At 39.6% G+C, this 18,128-nt stretch overlaps 2 protein-coding genes across 2 annotated transcripts; one reads left to right on the forward strand and one right to left on the reverse strand.

The window, feature by feature from the left end:
* Positions 1-2,662: 2,662 nt before the first annotated feature.
* LOC147357864 (olfactory receptor 2D3-like) lies at positions 2,663-3,628 on the forward strand. Its single transcript, XM_086340379.1, has one exon. It carries the CDS (start codon positions 2,705-2,707, stop codon positions 3,626-3,628), a length of 924 nt encoding a protein of 307 aa, XP_086196505.1. The 5' UTR covers positions 2,663-2,704.
* Positions 3,629-13,191: 9,563 nt separating this feature from the next.
* LOC147357865 (olfactory receptor 2AG1-like) lies at positions 13,192-16,879 on the reverse strand. The gene has a single exon (XM_086340376.1). It carries the CDS (start codon positions 14,227-14,229, stop codon positions 13,297-13,299), a length of 933 nt encoding a protein of 310 aa, XP_086196502.1. The 5' UTR covers positions 14,230-16,879; the 3' UTR covers positions 13,192-13,296.
* Between the last annotated feature and the right edge of the window lie 1,249 nt (positions 16,880-18,128).

The following is an 18,128-nucleotide window of genomic DNA, read 5'->3' on the forward strand; positions in this document are numbered from 1 at the left end:
TTTTTTAATTTTTTTTATTTTATTTTTAAACTTTACAATATTGTGTTAGTTTTGCCAAATTTTTCTTTATGATTTCTTTCTCTTTGTGTGTACGTGTGTGTGTGCTTGTTTAGGAAAGTTTTTACTACCAAAGATTGAATAGACTGATAGATAAATCAAAAAATAGATAGATAATCTAATTACATAGAAAACTAAAGTGTTTTTAAAAATTAGATAATTCAGTTGGGATTAAATATTGCTTATACGACCAGTCCTGGGTGTTCATTGGAAGGACTGATGCTGAGGCTGAAACCCCAGTACTTTGGCCACCTCATGTGAAGAGTTGACTCATTGGAAGAGACCCTGATGCTGGGAGGGATTGGGGGCAGGAGGAGAAGGGGATGACAGAGGATGAGATGGCTGGATGGCATCACCGACTTGATGCACATGAGTTTGGGTAAACTCCGGGAGTTGGTGAAGGACAGAGAGGCCTGGAGCGCTGCAATTCATGGGGTCGCAAAGAGCTGGACACTACTGAGCAACCGAATTGAACTGGTACTTACATTATATGTATGTATAAATATGTTTATATAAACATGTATGTTCTAAAGTTAATATCCAATTGTTCTATATCATTTAGAAGTGATACACTTCAGATGCCACATTTGTAAAATATAAAATTTTCATACATACTAGGAAATGTTTCTGTTCTATAATATATTTATTGGTCAAATGCTTTATGCCAGTTCAGTACACACTTATTAGTAAGGAAGGAAATTTTTATTATATATTTTTATCTGGTTGGATATGTTTCCTCTGTTCCCTCATTTTTCTTTTCCACACCTCATTTTCTACTATAAAATTATGAATCTAGAAGAAATTAAAAATAAGTTTATTAAATTCCAGACTTCCCTGATGGCTCAGAAGGTAAAGCCTCTGTTTACAATGCAAGAGACCTGGGTTCGATCCCTGGGTTGGGAAGATTCCCTGGAGAAGGAAATGGCAACCCACTCCAGTACTCTTGTCTTGAAAATCCTGTGGATGGAGGAGCTTGGTGCAGGCTACTGTCCATGGGGTTGCAAAGAGTCCGGCATGACTGAGCGACTTCACTTTCACTTTATTAAATTCCATTACAAAAATCTGTGAATTTGGTTGGAATTTCAATGAATTTATGGATGAATTTGGATGAAATGAACATCTTTACAAGATTATGTTCCATGTAAGTCAGACACAACTTAGCGACTGACTGAATTGATGCATAAAATTAATCTGCCTATTCACTTATTCAAATATAATGTTTCATGGTTTTCTTCACATAAGTCTTTGAATGTTTTTTAACTGCACACTGTTAAGTTTAGCAACTGTGAAGGAATTCTTTTTTTTACTAAAATTTCTACTTACTTTTCACTTACTCATCTTACTAAACTTGCTTTGGATCCTTTTGCGTTTTTTAAAGATGTACAATTAGAGATCTGGAAATAGTCAGTTTTCTCAATATTTTTCCTTGAATTCTCTCTATTGTCCTTTAGGCAGGACTCCTCAAAATGCTTTAAAATATGTTCAAATATGCCTGTTATTTGTGTGCCTATAAATATGAGTTTGAGTTAACTCCAGGAGTTGGTGATGGACAGGGAGGCCTGGTGGGCTGCAGTCCATGGGGTCACAAATAGTCAGACACGACTGAGTGACTGAACTGAACTGATAAATAGCTCCGCCATAGTGGATGAGCTCTAAAACCCTTAAAATGGAGAAAGTCTGTGGATTTATCTTCAAGGAGTGGAGAGAACTGAGCTAAACCTTAACCTTCTCTACAACCAGTTTTTTAGTAGGAAAGGAACATAATTGCAGGATATAGAAAGGGTGACAAAGGCTTAGATGAACCAGTTTGAAAATTTCTGAGTCTTTGTTTCATCATCTGTATTTGGGGGATAATAATAATTAACTCATGGAATTAAGATTTAAAATTAAAAGGATAAAGAAACAATAATGACTGGCCCCAGGAGAGTGCCTGACACATGATAATTAGTATGAATCTTGCCAAAAGGCTTTGTGCAAAGAGAGAGAAAAGAGTGTTGAGGACAGAATAGGGCATATTTAAAGGACACCACAGAGTACAATGACCAAAGAGGCAGCTATTTTTACTGATGCGCCTCAGCGTCCTCCTCACATTGAGAACAAATGACAGATGAATTTGTTTAAGGGCCGGGATTACAAACAACAATATCTTCCTTTAACTTCCCTTTCCTGGCTTCAGAGCACTTGTTTAGGATTACTTTGTAAATATAAAGACAAAAATCTGCCTTCACAAATGTTGTCAGTTTGCAGCATAAAAATCTAACTGGTTTAAAGCAACTGCAGTATGTTTGTTTCCCAAATTTATGTAAAAGAAAGGATGCACTGTGAGCAGCTCTTAAAATCTTCTCAGAACTATGTGTAGTCCAGCCAAGGCTCGGTCACATAGTATATTCAAGATGATTGCTGGCTCTCTGGTTCTACTGAAAGATTCAAGGGCAGAGAAAATCAGAAATGGATTTCAACTGTCAGAACTACCAAGCAAAAAGAAAACTCTTTCTTCTAACATATGGAAGCAAATAAAAGTTGGAAGTCAATGGCCCAGTTTTGTTTATTGATTGATAAAATACTTGTTACTCAAATAGTTTTTAACTGATCAATATGTGTGTGCTTTTTTTTCTTGGTGTTGACCTATAAAGAATATTAAATATTCATGGAAGAAGGAAACCAAACATATGTGACTGAATTTGTCTTCCTGGGCCTTTCACAGGATCCACACACACAAGTCCTGCTCTTCTTCCTTTTTCTGATCATCTACCTGCTGACTGTGCTGGGAAATCTGCTTATTGTTGTGCTCATTCACATAGATTCCAGGCTCCATACACCCATGTACTTTTTCCTTAGAAACTTGTCCTTTGCTGATCTCTGTTTTTCTACTACTACAGTTCCCCAGGTGCTAGTTCACTTCCTAGTAAAAAGGAAAACCATTTCCTTTGCTGGATGCTCAACACAGATAGTTGTTTTACTTCTGGTTGGGTGTACTGAGTGTGCACTGCTGGCGGTGATGTCCTATGACCGGTATGTAGCTGTCTGCAAGCCCCTGCACTATACCACCATCATGACACATCGGGTATGTGCCCAGCTGGCCACAGGGTCCTGGACCAGTGGAGCATTTGTGTCTCTGGTGGACACCACATTCACGTTGTGTCTGCCCTACCGAGAGAACAATATCATTAACCATTTTTTTTGTGAACCTCCTGCCCTCCTGAAGCTGGCTTCTGCGGACACCTACAGGACAGAAATGGCCATCTTTGCAATGGGTGTGGCCATCCTCCTAGCTCCTGTCTCCCTGATCCTGGTCTCCTACTGGAATATCATCTCCACTGTGATCCAGATGCAATCTGGGGAGGGACGGCTCAAGGCTTTCTCTACCTGTGGCTCCCATCTCACTGTGGTTGTCCTCTTCTATGGCTCAGCAATATTTACCTACATGAGACCGAACTCCAAGATAATGAATGAAAGAGATAAAGTGATCTCTGTTTTCTATTCAGCAGTGACACCCATGCTGAACCCCATCATTTATAGTCTGAGGAACAAGGATGTCAAAGGGGCTCTCAGGAGGGTGACTGCAAAATAGTGTTTTTGAAAGTGGGAATCTCTGATTTTGATGACAATTTTAGGTATGCGGAGAGAAGCGACTTTTTTATAAAATTTTCCCATTTTCATTCCATTCCTACACTTCTGTTTTCTTCTCCTATTTTCCCACGTCTTCTCAAATAAGTTCAGCATATTGCCTAATCAAGGCAAGGGACCTTGATAGACACAGGAGAGTAATATAGAAAGGAAAAGAAGGGAGAAAAATATAGGAAGAAAGGGAAAGAGAAAAGAAAGGAAGGAAGGAAATGAAAGGTTGATGAATAAACAGTCACTACTCTTCAAGCCCATACAAGCTAATAAGGAAATCAAAACAAGTAGACAACTATACATCAAAAAAACAAAGATGCAAACAAAACTATCACAAATACAAGATTGTATTTCTGGCAAATGGATTCATTTTCTTCATACTTGCATGCATTCATCAAATATATTTTGATTACATCATATATTTCAGGTATATTTCTGGAAGATCAGGCTATAGATGTAAAAAAAATAAAGTCTTGATGGTGTTATATTTCTAGCATAGCTTAAAATTCTCATTTTAACAATATCTGAAATTTTAAAGAGAGAATATTTAAGGAACAGCAAATGGCAGAATTTTTCTAAGAGTATGTATATGTTGAGGGAGAGGGTGGGAAGATTTGGGAGAATGGCATTGAAACATGTAAAATATCATGTATGAAACGAGATGCCAGTCCAGGTTCGATGCACGATACTGGATGCTTGGGGCCAGTGCACTGGGACGACCCAGAGGGATGGTATGGGGAGGGAGGAGGGAGGAGGGTTCAGGATGGGGATCACATGTATACCTGTGGTGGGTTCATTTTGATATTTGGCAAAACTAATCCAATTATGTAAAGTTTAAAAATTAAATAAAAATTTAAAAAAAAGAAAGAAAATAATGAGCTATAAAGACGAAAGTAAGACAGAGTCTAGATTGAGAAATACTCTTTTTTTGTACTGAAGAATTTGCCTAGCACGTAATTCTGAAAATGCTGAATATGGGTAATTTATAAGACAGTAATAGATAGTGAGGATGAAGTTAAGAAAATGAGAACTGTGGCCCTACTTTATGCCTTGGTAAGGCATTTATAATGTAAACCATAGTTTTACGTATTATGACAAAATGATTCCTAGGTCGTTTTTTGAAAATATTGTTCAATACACAGTGGGGTAGGGAAGTAGATCTTAGGAATCTCCTTTTGTAATGAGTCCCAAATGATTCTTAAGCACACTAAAAATTGTACACTGCATTTTAGGTAATGGAATGGCTTTTGTAGAAGCAAATTGTATCATTTTTTGCTTAATATCTGATTCATCCATTAGGCTGCAAATTCCATGGCCGTAAAAACCGTGACTGCTTTGTTGATCTCTATATTATCATTTATAGTAAACTATCCAGCCATTGTTATTGCTCAAGAAATACCATTTTCAAATGAATGGATAAAGCTAGAGTTTAAAAGAGAGATATGGGCTGGAGAAATAGATCTTCAAGTTTACTGTAAATAATTGCAAGTGAAATTTGACATATCTCAGGATATATGCCAAAGGTTTTAATCAGAAAACCAAGCTTATGCATTGCAATCTTGAAGGAGTTATATTAAAATGCAAATTCTTGGTCCTATTATAGACCACAGGGGTGGCAAAGATGGAGGCAATACAGATGTTTTGTAACAATATCCCAAGGTAATTCTGAAGTGCAATCGTGGATGAGATGTGATGTTCAACAAAGATAGTGGGAAAGAATCCAAGACAGAACCTTGCAGTTACCAACATTTCAAGGTGGAAGTATAGCCAATGAAGTCTGAGGCAGCAAGAATCAGAGAAACAGATGGAGTGTCAGATGTGGTGAGAGGAGTGACCGTCCAGGAAAGATTTCTCAAATGACTCAGAGTTTTATGTATTATTGATAAAAGCCTATTGAATTCATCAATTTTGTCATTATTGACCTTGGCAAAGATTATTACAGCAGAATAATTGAATGGCATAATTATAGACTTTTGGAAATCATACAGAATCAATTTGTGAGGAGGCAACTTTTAAGTTGAAAACTGAAGGATGAAGGAGTCAACCAGATAAACGTGTGATGGGGGATGGGGTGGTGGTGGTAAAAGGCTAGAATCCTTTTCTTTTTACTAAGAGAGGCTTTTCTCACCCCTAATATAACAAAAATATTATATGTCATCTTCCAGTTCTAGTTCTAGTTTTGATACCCCAAATCTGGATTCACCTTTTGGTGGGTATCAAGTCAAAAGACACAGCTAAGGCAAAGTCAAGAGAAGGAAGGATTTCTTGTTTCTTGACTTTTCTGTATTCTTTTGCTCCCTTAAGATCATTAATTGCTGAGACCTGCTCAAGGGCTAGCAGTATGGCCAAACTTAGAGCACAAAATGGTTTAGGTGAAAAATGGCTTCTTCCTATGTCAAGAAAGCCATGCCTGGTTCTCTTTATACAGTGATCCCCTACCTTAACTGCTCACAGTTTTCCTTTATGTAAAATAATACTATTTGCTTTAGCATAGTAGTCAGCACACTTTTTCTGCAAAGGGGTAAAAACTAAATACATTCAGGCTTTGCAGGCCATACTGTCCCATCACAGCTACTATTGCAGTGGGACAGCAAGTCATGGACAATACAAAAATGAATGTGTTCCCACACAACTTCCCTGGTGTGTTTACCAGTCCCTGTTCTAACACATAAATCTCAGATCTCAGTGGTTTAACAAGCAGAAGCTTATTTTTCACTTACACAAATTCTAGTTGAGGGATGGAGTGGAAGATGTGTAGACCTAGGTTGACAGAAGTTCTGCTGTTTGCAGGTTTCATGGTTATCTTGCATGTCAATATCCAGAAAAATGAAGATTAAAAGGTTTTTCATTGGTAGGCTTTGTGCCTTAGGAGGAGCACACATCATATTCCACTGGTTGAAGTTCAATCACATGGTCCCACATATGCACAGAAACAAGAGGGACATGAATCTGGGGTGGGCAGCCTGACATTAGACTGTTTTAACCATTAGATCTTAAAAAAATCTGGAATTTATTTTAGGAGAATATATATATATATATATATATATATATATATATATATATATTCATGTATTGTGAATTAATATGGTACTATTTTCTTAAATATTTAGCCAGTTTTTCTAGTATCATGGTTACTCATCTTTTCCCATTAATATCAAATACACCATAAAATACACTAAATTTCAATATGAATATTACCTATTTATCAACTACTACACTTTATTATATTTCAATTACTGTAGTTTTAGTTGGTAGGACATATCTCTTATATATCATCTATTCTACAATTTTCTACTTCTTAGCTTGTCCAAATTCACTTTTTAAAATGCCATTAAAGCTTTGATAGTTATAAATTTGAATTTATAGGTTATTTAGCAAAAAACTAATATACTGTATTTAAATAAAATAGTAATCTTTGTATGTACGAACATAGCATATTCCTTTATTTCATCAGTGAAGATATATACATGCACTTACATGCATATACATTGCTATTGTAGAGACTATTCTACATCCATACCTCAATTTTTATGGAGAAGAAGCTATGACACACACATAGCAGAGTCCATGCTCTCACGGAATTTTCATTTTGGAAAGTGGAAACAGAGAGTGAGCAGGTAAACCAAGGTGTAAGAAAGTTTTGCATGATAAATACAATGAAAAAAATTAAAACACAGAGTGTGATAATGCCTTTTGGTTTGGGTGCATGCCACTTCAATCAGTAACCTTTTTGAAAAGTTAAGATTTTTAAGATGAGATGTGAATGACAAGAAGTAGTAAGACAAGCAGATCTGACAGAAAAACAGGCTAGGACAACAGCTACAAACTGGCTCTAAAGCAGAAATAATTTTGAACCGTGTAATGGACAATAGGGAGGTCAAAGGAGTTAGAGTGAATGTAAGAGAGCATGGTTTCAAATATGGACTGACTGGTAGACACAGTGAGATCATGTGTATCCTTCTTGAAAAGTGAAATGCTCTGACATGTTTATGATGGTCAATCTTAAACCATCATGAATAGTTTAAGGAGGGAGAAAAGGAGAAAGCAGATTATAGAGGGAAAACAATGGAAATAAGAAATAGCTACTATGGAACAATAGGCACCAGATTATGGTGACTGGACTAAGATGCTTTGGGGAGAGACTGCAACAAGTGCCCTCATTTGGAATGTATTGCATGGATGAAACCAACAGGATTTACTGGAGTCAATAAGCAAAAAGAAAAAACAATGTCTATCATTTGTTGTACTATAAATGGTAGCAGCACAACATGTTTAAGCTACTAGAGAATAAGCATGTGTTTGTATGTGCATGTGAGTCCTCCTTTTCAGCATAAATACATATCTGTAGACTCACACATCTACACATGTCAAACATACCTTTTGCAAGTGTAAGGATATTTCAATATAGCCTTGAGATAATGGAAAACTAATCTTGTTTGTGTGCTTGTTTATTGTGAAATAATAAACATATCTGTTTACTTACAGCCTTTGCTGATGCCTTGTTTTTCTTTTACTCATTTCAGTATTTTCGGAATTTTAGGCAGCATTAAAAAGTCTCCATGTCAAAAACAAAACAAGGAAAGATAAACAAATAAAAAACACCTGTTGCACTGTCCAAACTGGGGAGTTTCCATGATGGCTGATGTTTGGAAAAAGGAGGAGTGAACATGATGCAAATACATCCAAACCACTACTAGTGTGGGCATTAAACTAGGCTGCTGACATGATCTTTTAAAAAGGTTGTGTGTGCATGCTCAGTCACTCAGTCGTGTTCAACTTTTTGTGACTCACCCGGACCATAGCCCAGTAGGCTCCTTTGTTTCTGGAATTTTCCAAGCAAGAATACTGGAGCAGGTTGCCATTTCCTCCTCCAGGGTATCTTCCCGACCGAGGGATCAATGTCTCCTGCATCTCCTGCATTGGCAGGCGAATTCTTTACCACTGAGCCACCTGGGAAACCCTTTTAAGAAGGTCAGTTGGTCTAAAATTTGTACAAAACTCAAGTCCCTGACCCTGATAACTACATCTCATCAGCTGTATGGTCCTTGTTTAGGCTTCCCAGTTGAAACTTTCTTTTTTGGGACCTTATATTGGTTCACTATGGACTCCTCCAAGTCAGAAGTCATGTCTGAAGTTTGCAAAACCTCCCTCCCCATTTAATACTGTAGTTAATTGGGAAAACAAAGAGTAAATTTTAAATACAATGTGATCAAATAACAAATGCTGGAGAGGGTGTAGAGAAAAGAGAACCCTTCTACACTGTTGGGTAGAATGTAAGTGCAGCCACCCTAGAAAACAGTATAGAGATTCCCCCAAAAGAGAAAAATTGAATTACCATATGATCCAGCAAGCCCACTCTTGGGCATCATCTATCTGGACAAAACTACAAGTCAAAAAGCTACATGCACCCCTTTGTTCATACCAGCACTATTCACAATAGCCAAGATGTGGAAATAAACTAAATGCCCATTACCAGATGAATGGATGAAGATGCGATATAGGTATACAATGGACTACTACACAGCCATAAAGAAGAATGAATTAATAATTAAGTATAATTACAATATTTAATTATGATATAAATAACTATAATTAAATAATTATATTATATTGAATACAATTAGTATGTATTTATTTACTTAATTATATACTTGATTTAATATTAATAATTAATTATAATTATCATGTGCTGTGCTTAGTTAGTCATGTCTGACTCTTTGTGACCCCATGGACTTAATTAACAACAAATGCATTAATTCATTCTTTTTATGTCTGAGTAGTATTCCATTGTATATATGTGCCATACCTTCATCTGTTCATCTGTTAATGAGCATTTAGGTTACTTCCATGTCTTGGCTATTGTGTGGAGTGCTGATACGAACAGAGGAGAGCATGTATCTTTTTGACTTGTAGTTTTTTTGACATGTATCTTTTTGACTTGTAGTCCAGATAGGCGCCCAGGAGTGGGATTGCTGGAGCATATGGTAACTCAGTTTTTTTTTTTTTTTTTTTAAGAACCACTAAAAGGTTCATCTAGTCAAGGCTATGGTTTTTCCTGTGGTCATGTATGGATGTAAGAGTTGGACTTTGAAGAAGGCTGAGCGCTGAAGAATTGATGCTTTTGAACTGTGGTGTTGGAGAAGACTCTTGAGAGTCCCTTGGACTGCAAGGAGATCCAACCAGTCCATTGTGAAGGAGATCAGCCCTGGGCTTTCTTTGGAAGGAATGATGCTAAAGCTGAAACTCCAGTACTTTGGCCACCTCATGTGAAGAGTTGCTCATTGGAAAAGACTCTGATGCTGGGAGGGATTGGGGGCAGGAGGAGAAGGGGACGACAGAGGATGAGATGGCTGGATGGCGTCACTGACTTGATGGACGTGAGTCTGGGTGAACTCCTGGAGTTGGTGATGGACAGGGAGGCCTGGCGTGCTGAGATTCATGGGGTCGCAAAGAGTCGGACACGACTGAGTGACTGATCTGATCTGATACTGTTTTCTATAGTGGCTACACTAACTACATTCCCACCAACAGTGTCGGGGCATTCTCTTTTCTCCACACCCTCTCCATCATTTGTTATTTGATCATATTGTATTTAAAATTTACTCTTTGTTTTCCCAATTAACTACAGTGTTAAATGGGGAGTGGAGTTTTTGAAAATTTGGGACAGGACCTCTGACTTGCAGGAGTCTATACTGAACCAATTTAAGGTCCCCAAAAAGAAAATTCAACTGGGAAACCTAAGCAAAGACCATATAGCAGGGACAAGGACCTTGAGTTTGAACAACTTTTAGACCCACTAACCTTCTTAACGGAGAAGGCAATGGCACCCCACTCCAGTACTCTTGCTTGGAAAATCATGTGGACAGCGGAGCCTAGTAGGCTGCAGTTCATAGGGTCGCTAAGAGTCGGACACGACTGAACGACTTCCCTTTCACATTTCACTTTCACGCATTGGAGAAGGAAATGGCAACCCACTCCAGTACTCTTGCCTGGCGAATTCCAGGGACAGGGGAGCCTGGTGGGCTACCATCTATGGAGTCACACAGATTCGGACATGACTGAAGCGACTTAGCAGCAGCAGCAGCAACCTTCTTAAAAGGGTGGTTATAGGAAGATGGGGGCTTCACTGATGGCTCAGGTGGTAAAGAATCTGCCTGCAATGCAGGGCACTGGGTTTATTCCCTGGGTCAGGAAGATCCCCTGGAGTAGGGAATGGCTACGAACAAAGCTAGTGGAGGTGATGGAATTCCAGTTGAGCTATTTCAAATCCTGAAAGATGATGCTGTGAAAGTGCTGCACTCAATATGCCAGCAAATTTGGAAAACTCAGCAGTGGCCACAGGACTGGAAAAGATTAGTTTTCATTCCAATCCCAAAGAAAGGCAATGCCAAAGAATGCTCAAACTACTGCACAATTGCACTCATCTCACACGCTAGGAAAGTAATGCTCAAAATTCTCCAAGCCAGGCTTCAGCAATATGTGAACCGTGAACTTCCTGATGTTCAAGCTGGATTTAGAAAAGGCAGAGGAACAAGAGGTCAACTTGCCAATATTCGCTGGATCATGGAAAAAGCAAGAGAGTTCCAGAAAAACATCTATTTCTGCTTTCTTGACTATGCCAAAGCCTTTGACTGTGTGGATCACAATAAACTGTGGAAAATTCTGAAAGAGATGGGAATACCAGACCAGCTGACTTGCCTGTTGAGAAACCTATATGCAGGTCAGGAAGCAACAGTTAGAACTGGACATGGAACAACAGACTGGTTCCAATTAGGAAAAGGAGTACATCAAGGTTGTATATTGTCACCCTGCTTATTTAAATTCTAGGCAGAGTACATCATGAGAAATGCTGGGGTGGAAGAAGTACAAGCTGGAATCAAGATTGCCAGGAGAAATATCAATAACTTAGATATGCAGATGACACCACCCTTATGATAGAAAGTGAAGAGGAGCTAAAAAGCCTCTTGATGAAAGTGAAAGTGGAGAGTGAAAAAGTTGGCTTAAAGCTCAACATTCAGAAAATGAAGATCATGGCATCTGGTCCAATCACTTCAAGGGAAATAGATGGGGAAACAGTAGAAACAGTTTCAGACTTTGCTTTTTGGGGCTCCAAAATCACTATAGATGGTGATTGCAGCCATGGAATTAAAAGACGCGTACTCCTTGGAAGGAAAGTTATGACCAACTTAGATACCATATTCAAAAGCAGAGACATTACCTTGCCAGCAAAGGTCCATCTAGTCAACGCTATGGTTTTTACAGTGGTCATGTATGGATATGAAAGTTGGACTGTGAAGAAAGCTAAGCACTCTTGAACTGTGGTGCTGGATAAGACTCTTGAGAGTTCCTTGGGCTGCAAGGAGATCCAATCAGTCCATTCTAAAGGAGATCAGTCCTGGGTGTTCTTTGGAAGGACTGATGCTAAAGCTGCAACTCCAATACTTTGGCCACCATATGCAAAGAGTTGACTCATTAGAAAAGAATCTAACACTGGGAGGGATTGGGGGCAGGAGGAGAAGGGGACGACAGAGGATGAGATGGCTGGATGGCACCACCAACTCGATGGGTGTGAGTTTGAGTGAACTCCGGGAGTTGGTGACGGACAGGGAGGCCTGGCGTGCTGTGATTCATGGGTCGCAAAGAGTCAGACACGACTGAGTGACTGAACTGAACTGAACTGAACCCACTCCATTATTCTTGCCTGGAGAATTCTATGGACAGAGGAGCCTGGTTGAACTACACAGTTCATAGGGTCACAAAGAGTTGAACGTGACTGAGTGACTAACACTTTCACTGTTGGAGACATGAGTTCAATCCCTGGGTCAGGAAGATCCCCTGGAGAAGGCAGGTGGCAACCCACTCCAGTGTTCTTACCTGAAAGATACCACAGACAGAGGAGCCTGGTGGGCTACAGTCCAAAGGGTCACAAAGAGTTGGATATGACTAAGCAGCCAAGCACAAGCGCACAACAGGAACATGGATGGAAATAGAGATCATCATACCAAGTGAAGTAAGTCAGAAAGAGAAAGAAGAATACCATAGGCTATCACATGTATGTGGAATCTAAAGTATAACACAAAGGAACCTACTTACAAAATAGAAACAGACTCACAGACATAGACAACAGACTTCTGGTTGCCAAGAAAGAGGGAAGGAGGAGGAGGGGTAGACTAGGAGTTTGGGGTTAGCAAATCAAACCATTACATACAGAATGAATAAACAAGGTCTTACTGTATAGCAGAGGAAGTTATATTCAATATCCTGAGATAAGCCATAATGGAAAAGAATATAAAAATGAATATATATATATATATAACTGAGTCACTTTGCTATATAGAGAAAATCAATACAATATTGTAAACAAACTATAATTCAATAAAAATAAAAAAATGAATACTTACATAAATACAGTCTAATACATATCTCAGAAATTCACAGAAAGACAATTTAAAATAGCATTTGACAAGTAAAGCTACATTCTTCATTTTCTATTAAAAGACATACTCTCCACTATGGTGCTTTTGCCATGAATATTTCATTTTTAGCAGAAAAACTTCTGACTTTGAGGAGGAATGAATTCTGGTGTCAAGCTATAAGCTCTCCCAAGATGGTGAAGTGTGTTCATAGCATATATTTTTGTAGGACCCTCCTCAAGGCCCCCATAACCTCTTTATTCCTCAGGCTGTAGATGAGGGGGTTCAGGGCTGGGGTGACCATCGTGTAGAAGACAGAGATGATGTTGTCCTGCTTGGGGCTGTGCAGGGAACTGGGCAGAACATACATGAATGTGGCAGCTCCATAGAACATCCCGACCACAGTCAGGTGGGAAGAGCAGGTGACCAGGGCTTTCTGCCTCCCTTCATTTGAGGGCATGTGGAGCACAGTAAGTAGGATTAGTGTGTAGGAGGCAAGAATAGCAACAAGAGGTGGAATCAGGAAGGTCACACCAGTCACATACAACATGAGTTCATATCTAGAGGCATCTTCACAGGCCAACTTCAATAGAGGTGGAATCTCACAGAGTAGGTGGTTGATTTTCCGGGACCTGCAGAAAGGGAAGTGCATGGTATACAGGGTATGACATAACGCATTCAAGGAGGCCAGGACCCAGGGTGTGGCCATCATGAGCCAGTAGACCCTTGGCCTCATGAGGACCATGTAGTTCAGAGGATGACAAATGGCCACATACCTGTCATAGGCCATGAAGGCCAGTAGGAGGTCCTCTGCACCACCCACTGTCAGTGCCAGGAACATTTGAAGGGCACAGCCCCCAAAGGAGATGGTGTTTTCACTGAGCAGAAAATCTATGATGGCCTTGGGAGTGACAACAGATGTGAAGAGGAGGTCCATGAGAGAGAGCTGCCTGAGCAGGAGGTACATGGGCACGTGGAGCCAGGCATCCATTGTGATGACCAGGAGCAGCAGGCCATTGCTGGTGAGGGCCAGCATGTACAGGACTGAGACTGTGGCACAGAGCAGCCCAGGAAACCCACTGTTATTCAGAATCCCCAACAACATGAAGTCACTTCCCAGGGTGGAGTTCCAGTGCTCCATTCTTGTGTTATTTCTTTAGTTGCCTAGAACCAAGTAGATTCTTGGTGAATTTTTGTTATGATGGCTCCATAGTTTTGTAACATCAGAGGCCCTGTAGGATGGCCAATCCAATGGTAACTGATTTTTCCTCTTGATCTCTCAATTTGTGACTCTTTATATCTTGCTAAAAAGAACCCATCTAGTTGGAGAATAAGCATCACAGTAATAGATAAACAGTAAGAGGTCACTAGATGAGAATATTATTCAGGATCTAAAACCTAAATATATATCTCCCCAGAAAGATCAAATCACCTCTCTCATAACAATAAAGCAATATTCTGACATCCATGCTTCTGATTTTTCTGGTACTTAGGTTTTAAGTATAATGTTTAATCAAATGATTTACATGCCCAGTCTGCTCTGCATAGGCCTATTTTGAAAATGTAATACTAAAACAGGTACAGAAATGTGATTTCAATAAAGCACCTCAATATACTTCCCCAAATGACTTATGTTGACTTTGCTTACAGCATTCAAAACTGTAGTCAGAGCCTCATTAGAAGAGATAAAGTATGTCCAACTTAGTTCATTGGACCAGGCTTTCGCTCTCTATGAGCCTAAGAGAGAAGGGATTATAGACTGTCTGCGACTAGAGATTGTTGAGTTTGAGGTACTGTCACTATTAGAGCTAAACCTTTAGGATCAATGCAAATAAAAAAGGGTTTTTTTTTTTTTTTTAATAGGTTATGATAAAATGTCAGCCTGAGATTACTGAGAAATATGATAAAAAATAAAGACCTACTCAAGAAATTCAGATTGTTTTGGGCAGAAGTGGTAAAAGATGTCAGAAGCAAAAGAGTTTGTGTTGTATGCTGTAATCAGGCTCAATAATTCTAGCTTTTCTCTCTTGCACCTTATCCAGATCCCCATTCTCCCTCCTGCAGGGCCAGGGTACCTACACACCACTGAGGAGCCACAAAGAGGAGGAAGATGAGTTCCTGTTCTGGCACCTGCTCTTGGGGTGTGGTACCCAATCTGAAGGAGAAAATCAAAGAGACAGGGATCTGAGGTTGACAGAAATCAGCCTCATGCATCTTAGGAATTGGGCAGATAAATCCAACTCTGAATATAGGAATCTGTAAGTGAAACATATTTCTCTGTCATTTCCCTCCACTGTGTCACAGATTTGGCATTTACTGGTTTCTATTAGTCCCTATGGGGTTTACAGGATTTTGATGGTAAAAAGGTGTTAGAGCATGTGATAGACCTATCAGGTGCTTTTTAAAGTTCCTTTGGAGGCATTTATTATAATCTAAGTGTAAATACATTTATCAGGAGCCAGAAAAAGTACATGGGGTCTGAAGACAGCTCCTGATGCTTTCACCAGGAAGTAGATACCCTGGCCTGGGATGTAGCATAGAATCTTCTGTCAGTCCTCACTGATTCCTCTTCATGTTTAGAAAGCCAAGAATAGAGGGAGTTGGGGTGAGGTTTAGAGCCCAAGCACCAGAGATCCTAGAAGACAGAGTAGCTGAAGTTCTTAGGTCTGCACTGGGCTTCATCTTTTAAGAGGCTGTCCCCTGAAAGTGAGCCAATATTCTTACCTCAGGTGGTTGAGAAACCCAGCTGCTTGACCACACAGACTACCCAGGGGATTGAGGGTCACGGAAGATCCAGTAGAAAAGGAGAAGGACGGGGACTTCCCTGGTGGTCCAGTGGTCAAGACTCTGTACTACTACTGCAGGGAGCAAGGGTTCAAGCCCTGGTCTGGGAACCAAGATCCCACATGTTCTACAGTGCAGGCAAAGGAGTTGAATAAATAAAATAAAGTAAAATAAGTTTTTTATGAAGAGAAGGAAGATACGACCTTTCCAGCAGTATTCAATTTGTAAAATTTTGGCTAAGTTGGGTTAGAAGTCTGAGGAGTTTGACCAAGAGAAGTATAGGACTCCTGTTCCTTCAGTTCCTCTGCAGATGTGCTCTGGAAATGTGGCACTTACAGATAGAGAGCTAACTGAGTCCTTGGGCCTTGGAAGTTTCTATGGAACAAGAATACGGCTTACCTCTTCTCAAGCCTGTAGAGAATTAGGAGAAACTTCTAATTCAGAAGCTGTGTGCTTCTGTCACACAGCTCCTCAAGTAAGAGGCTCATTAGCTATGATGCATTTGTCAGACAAAGTTCATCGGTACTGATGCTACTCTTGCTGGGGTCTGGGAGAAAAATTGAAAGCAGTGGGAATCTGGAGGAAGTAGATATTAGAAGGGCTGCTCAGAGGAGACCCAGTAATGACTGATCTCACTGTCCCTGGGGCCAACACCGAGCCAGGGCCTGTCCTGGGGGAGGCTGCCCAGTTTCCTCATCTCATAACCCCACCCCCTCTATTCTACCCCTGTGTTTAGAGGGACGTAGCCTAACTTCTCAGCAGAAATGGTCTCCCCTAGAAAAGCTGGTTGTAGAAACAGGATGGTAATGAATCCCTTTGGGCCTGTTTCCTGGTCCTGTATCCCTGCACTCTTCTCTCACTAAATGAGCTTGGAGGCCCTGGGTTTCTATGTCACCTAAGGGAGGCACTGATGGCCTGTTTCCAAATTACGACAGAACTGAGCAGAAAGTAAAGGTCCCTTTCATGGTCAGCCAGCCCTCTACCCCAGATTTAAGGTGGGTTTTAGGGCATCTGTGAAATGTTGCTTCTCACCTCCATAGCCCTGGCCTCTCTCATCATCCTCTTAGAATGGACTATTTAAATCAATATGACTGTGCTCTGTGAAGTCTGTAATTATCAGGTCTTCTCTTCATTGACCTTTGTGTGAAAGTCACTCAGTCGTGTCCAACTCTCTGTGACCCAGGCCTAGGGGAATTGCAATCCAAGCCAGAATTCTCCAGGCCAGAATATTAGAGAAGGTAGCTGTTCCCTTCTCCAGGGGATCTTCCCAACCCAGGATTCAAACCCAGGTCTCCTGCACTGCAGGCACATTCTTTACCATCTGAGCCACCTCTGGCGATCTGTTGTATCTTCTACATAAGTTTGTGTATTTGGTGTTATTATTGTCTGCCACCAGTAACATCTGAAGAGAAAGTATGAAAATCTGTGAATATTGGGCAGGAGCCACAAAAAGAAATAGAGACAGTACTGAAGTTGGAGAATGTTAGTGTTAATGAAAATCTTTCAAATGCTCTCAGAAAAAAATGACAGATTTCCCACGGACAAAGACAGATACAGACAGAAGATAGTGGAATTTTAACTGCCAGTAATCAGACAAGAAATAAACACCTTCAAAAGCAATGAGGGAACATAACTGCCCCCACTTAGAGTTCTCTCTATGCATAGATAAAGTATCACTAGAGAGTGAGAACAAACTACAAACAGAATCACAAGACTTTACCACCAAAGATGCCCAATAAAATAATTTCAGCAAGAAAAAGTGTGATGCCTAGGGATGTTTACAACACAGGAAGCAATAGTGAACACGGAAACTGACTCAAGAAATGTGTTGCTAATTTTAACTGACCAATAATAAATATATTTGTATTTCAAAATAGTACAATTGAAATTCTTGACAAAAATCAAGAGATGGCAGGGGAATTTTTCCATTGGTACTTAAATAAGGCTGTCAAAGGAGAATATTAAAAACTTCATATATATTTATCTCCAATTATTATTTCCCACATTTTTTCATTTTTATTAAGGAACAATTTTCATACAGGAAAGCTCACCATTTTTAGTACAGGTTTTGACAAATATATATAGTATATAACCACCATCAAAAATCAAGATAGAGAAGTTGTACTGACTCCCCAAATTCTCTGTTGCCCTTTGGTATTCATATCCCACCCTCACCCAAACTCTTGCTAACTCTCTGATTTGTTTACTGTTGTTCTTATTTTCATATTTTTCTGCATGTTATATGAATGGTTTCAG

This window comes from Bos grunniens, chromosome 15 (genome assembly GCF_055505025.1).
Source record: "Bos grunniens cultivar Pamir isolate PY7600 chromosome 15, Bosgru_T2T1.0, whole genome shotgun sequence".
Lineage (NCBI taxonomy): Eukaryota > Metazoa > Chordata > Mammalia > Artiodactyla > Bovidae > Bos > Bos grunniens.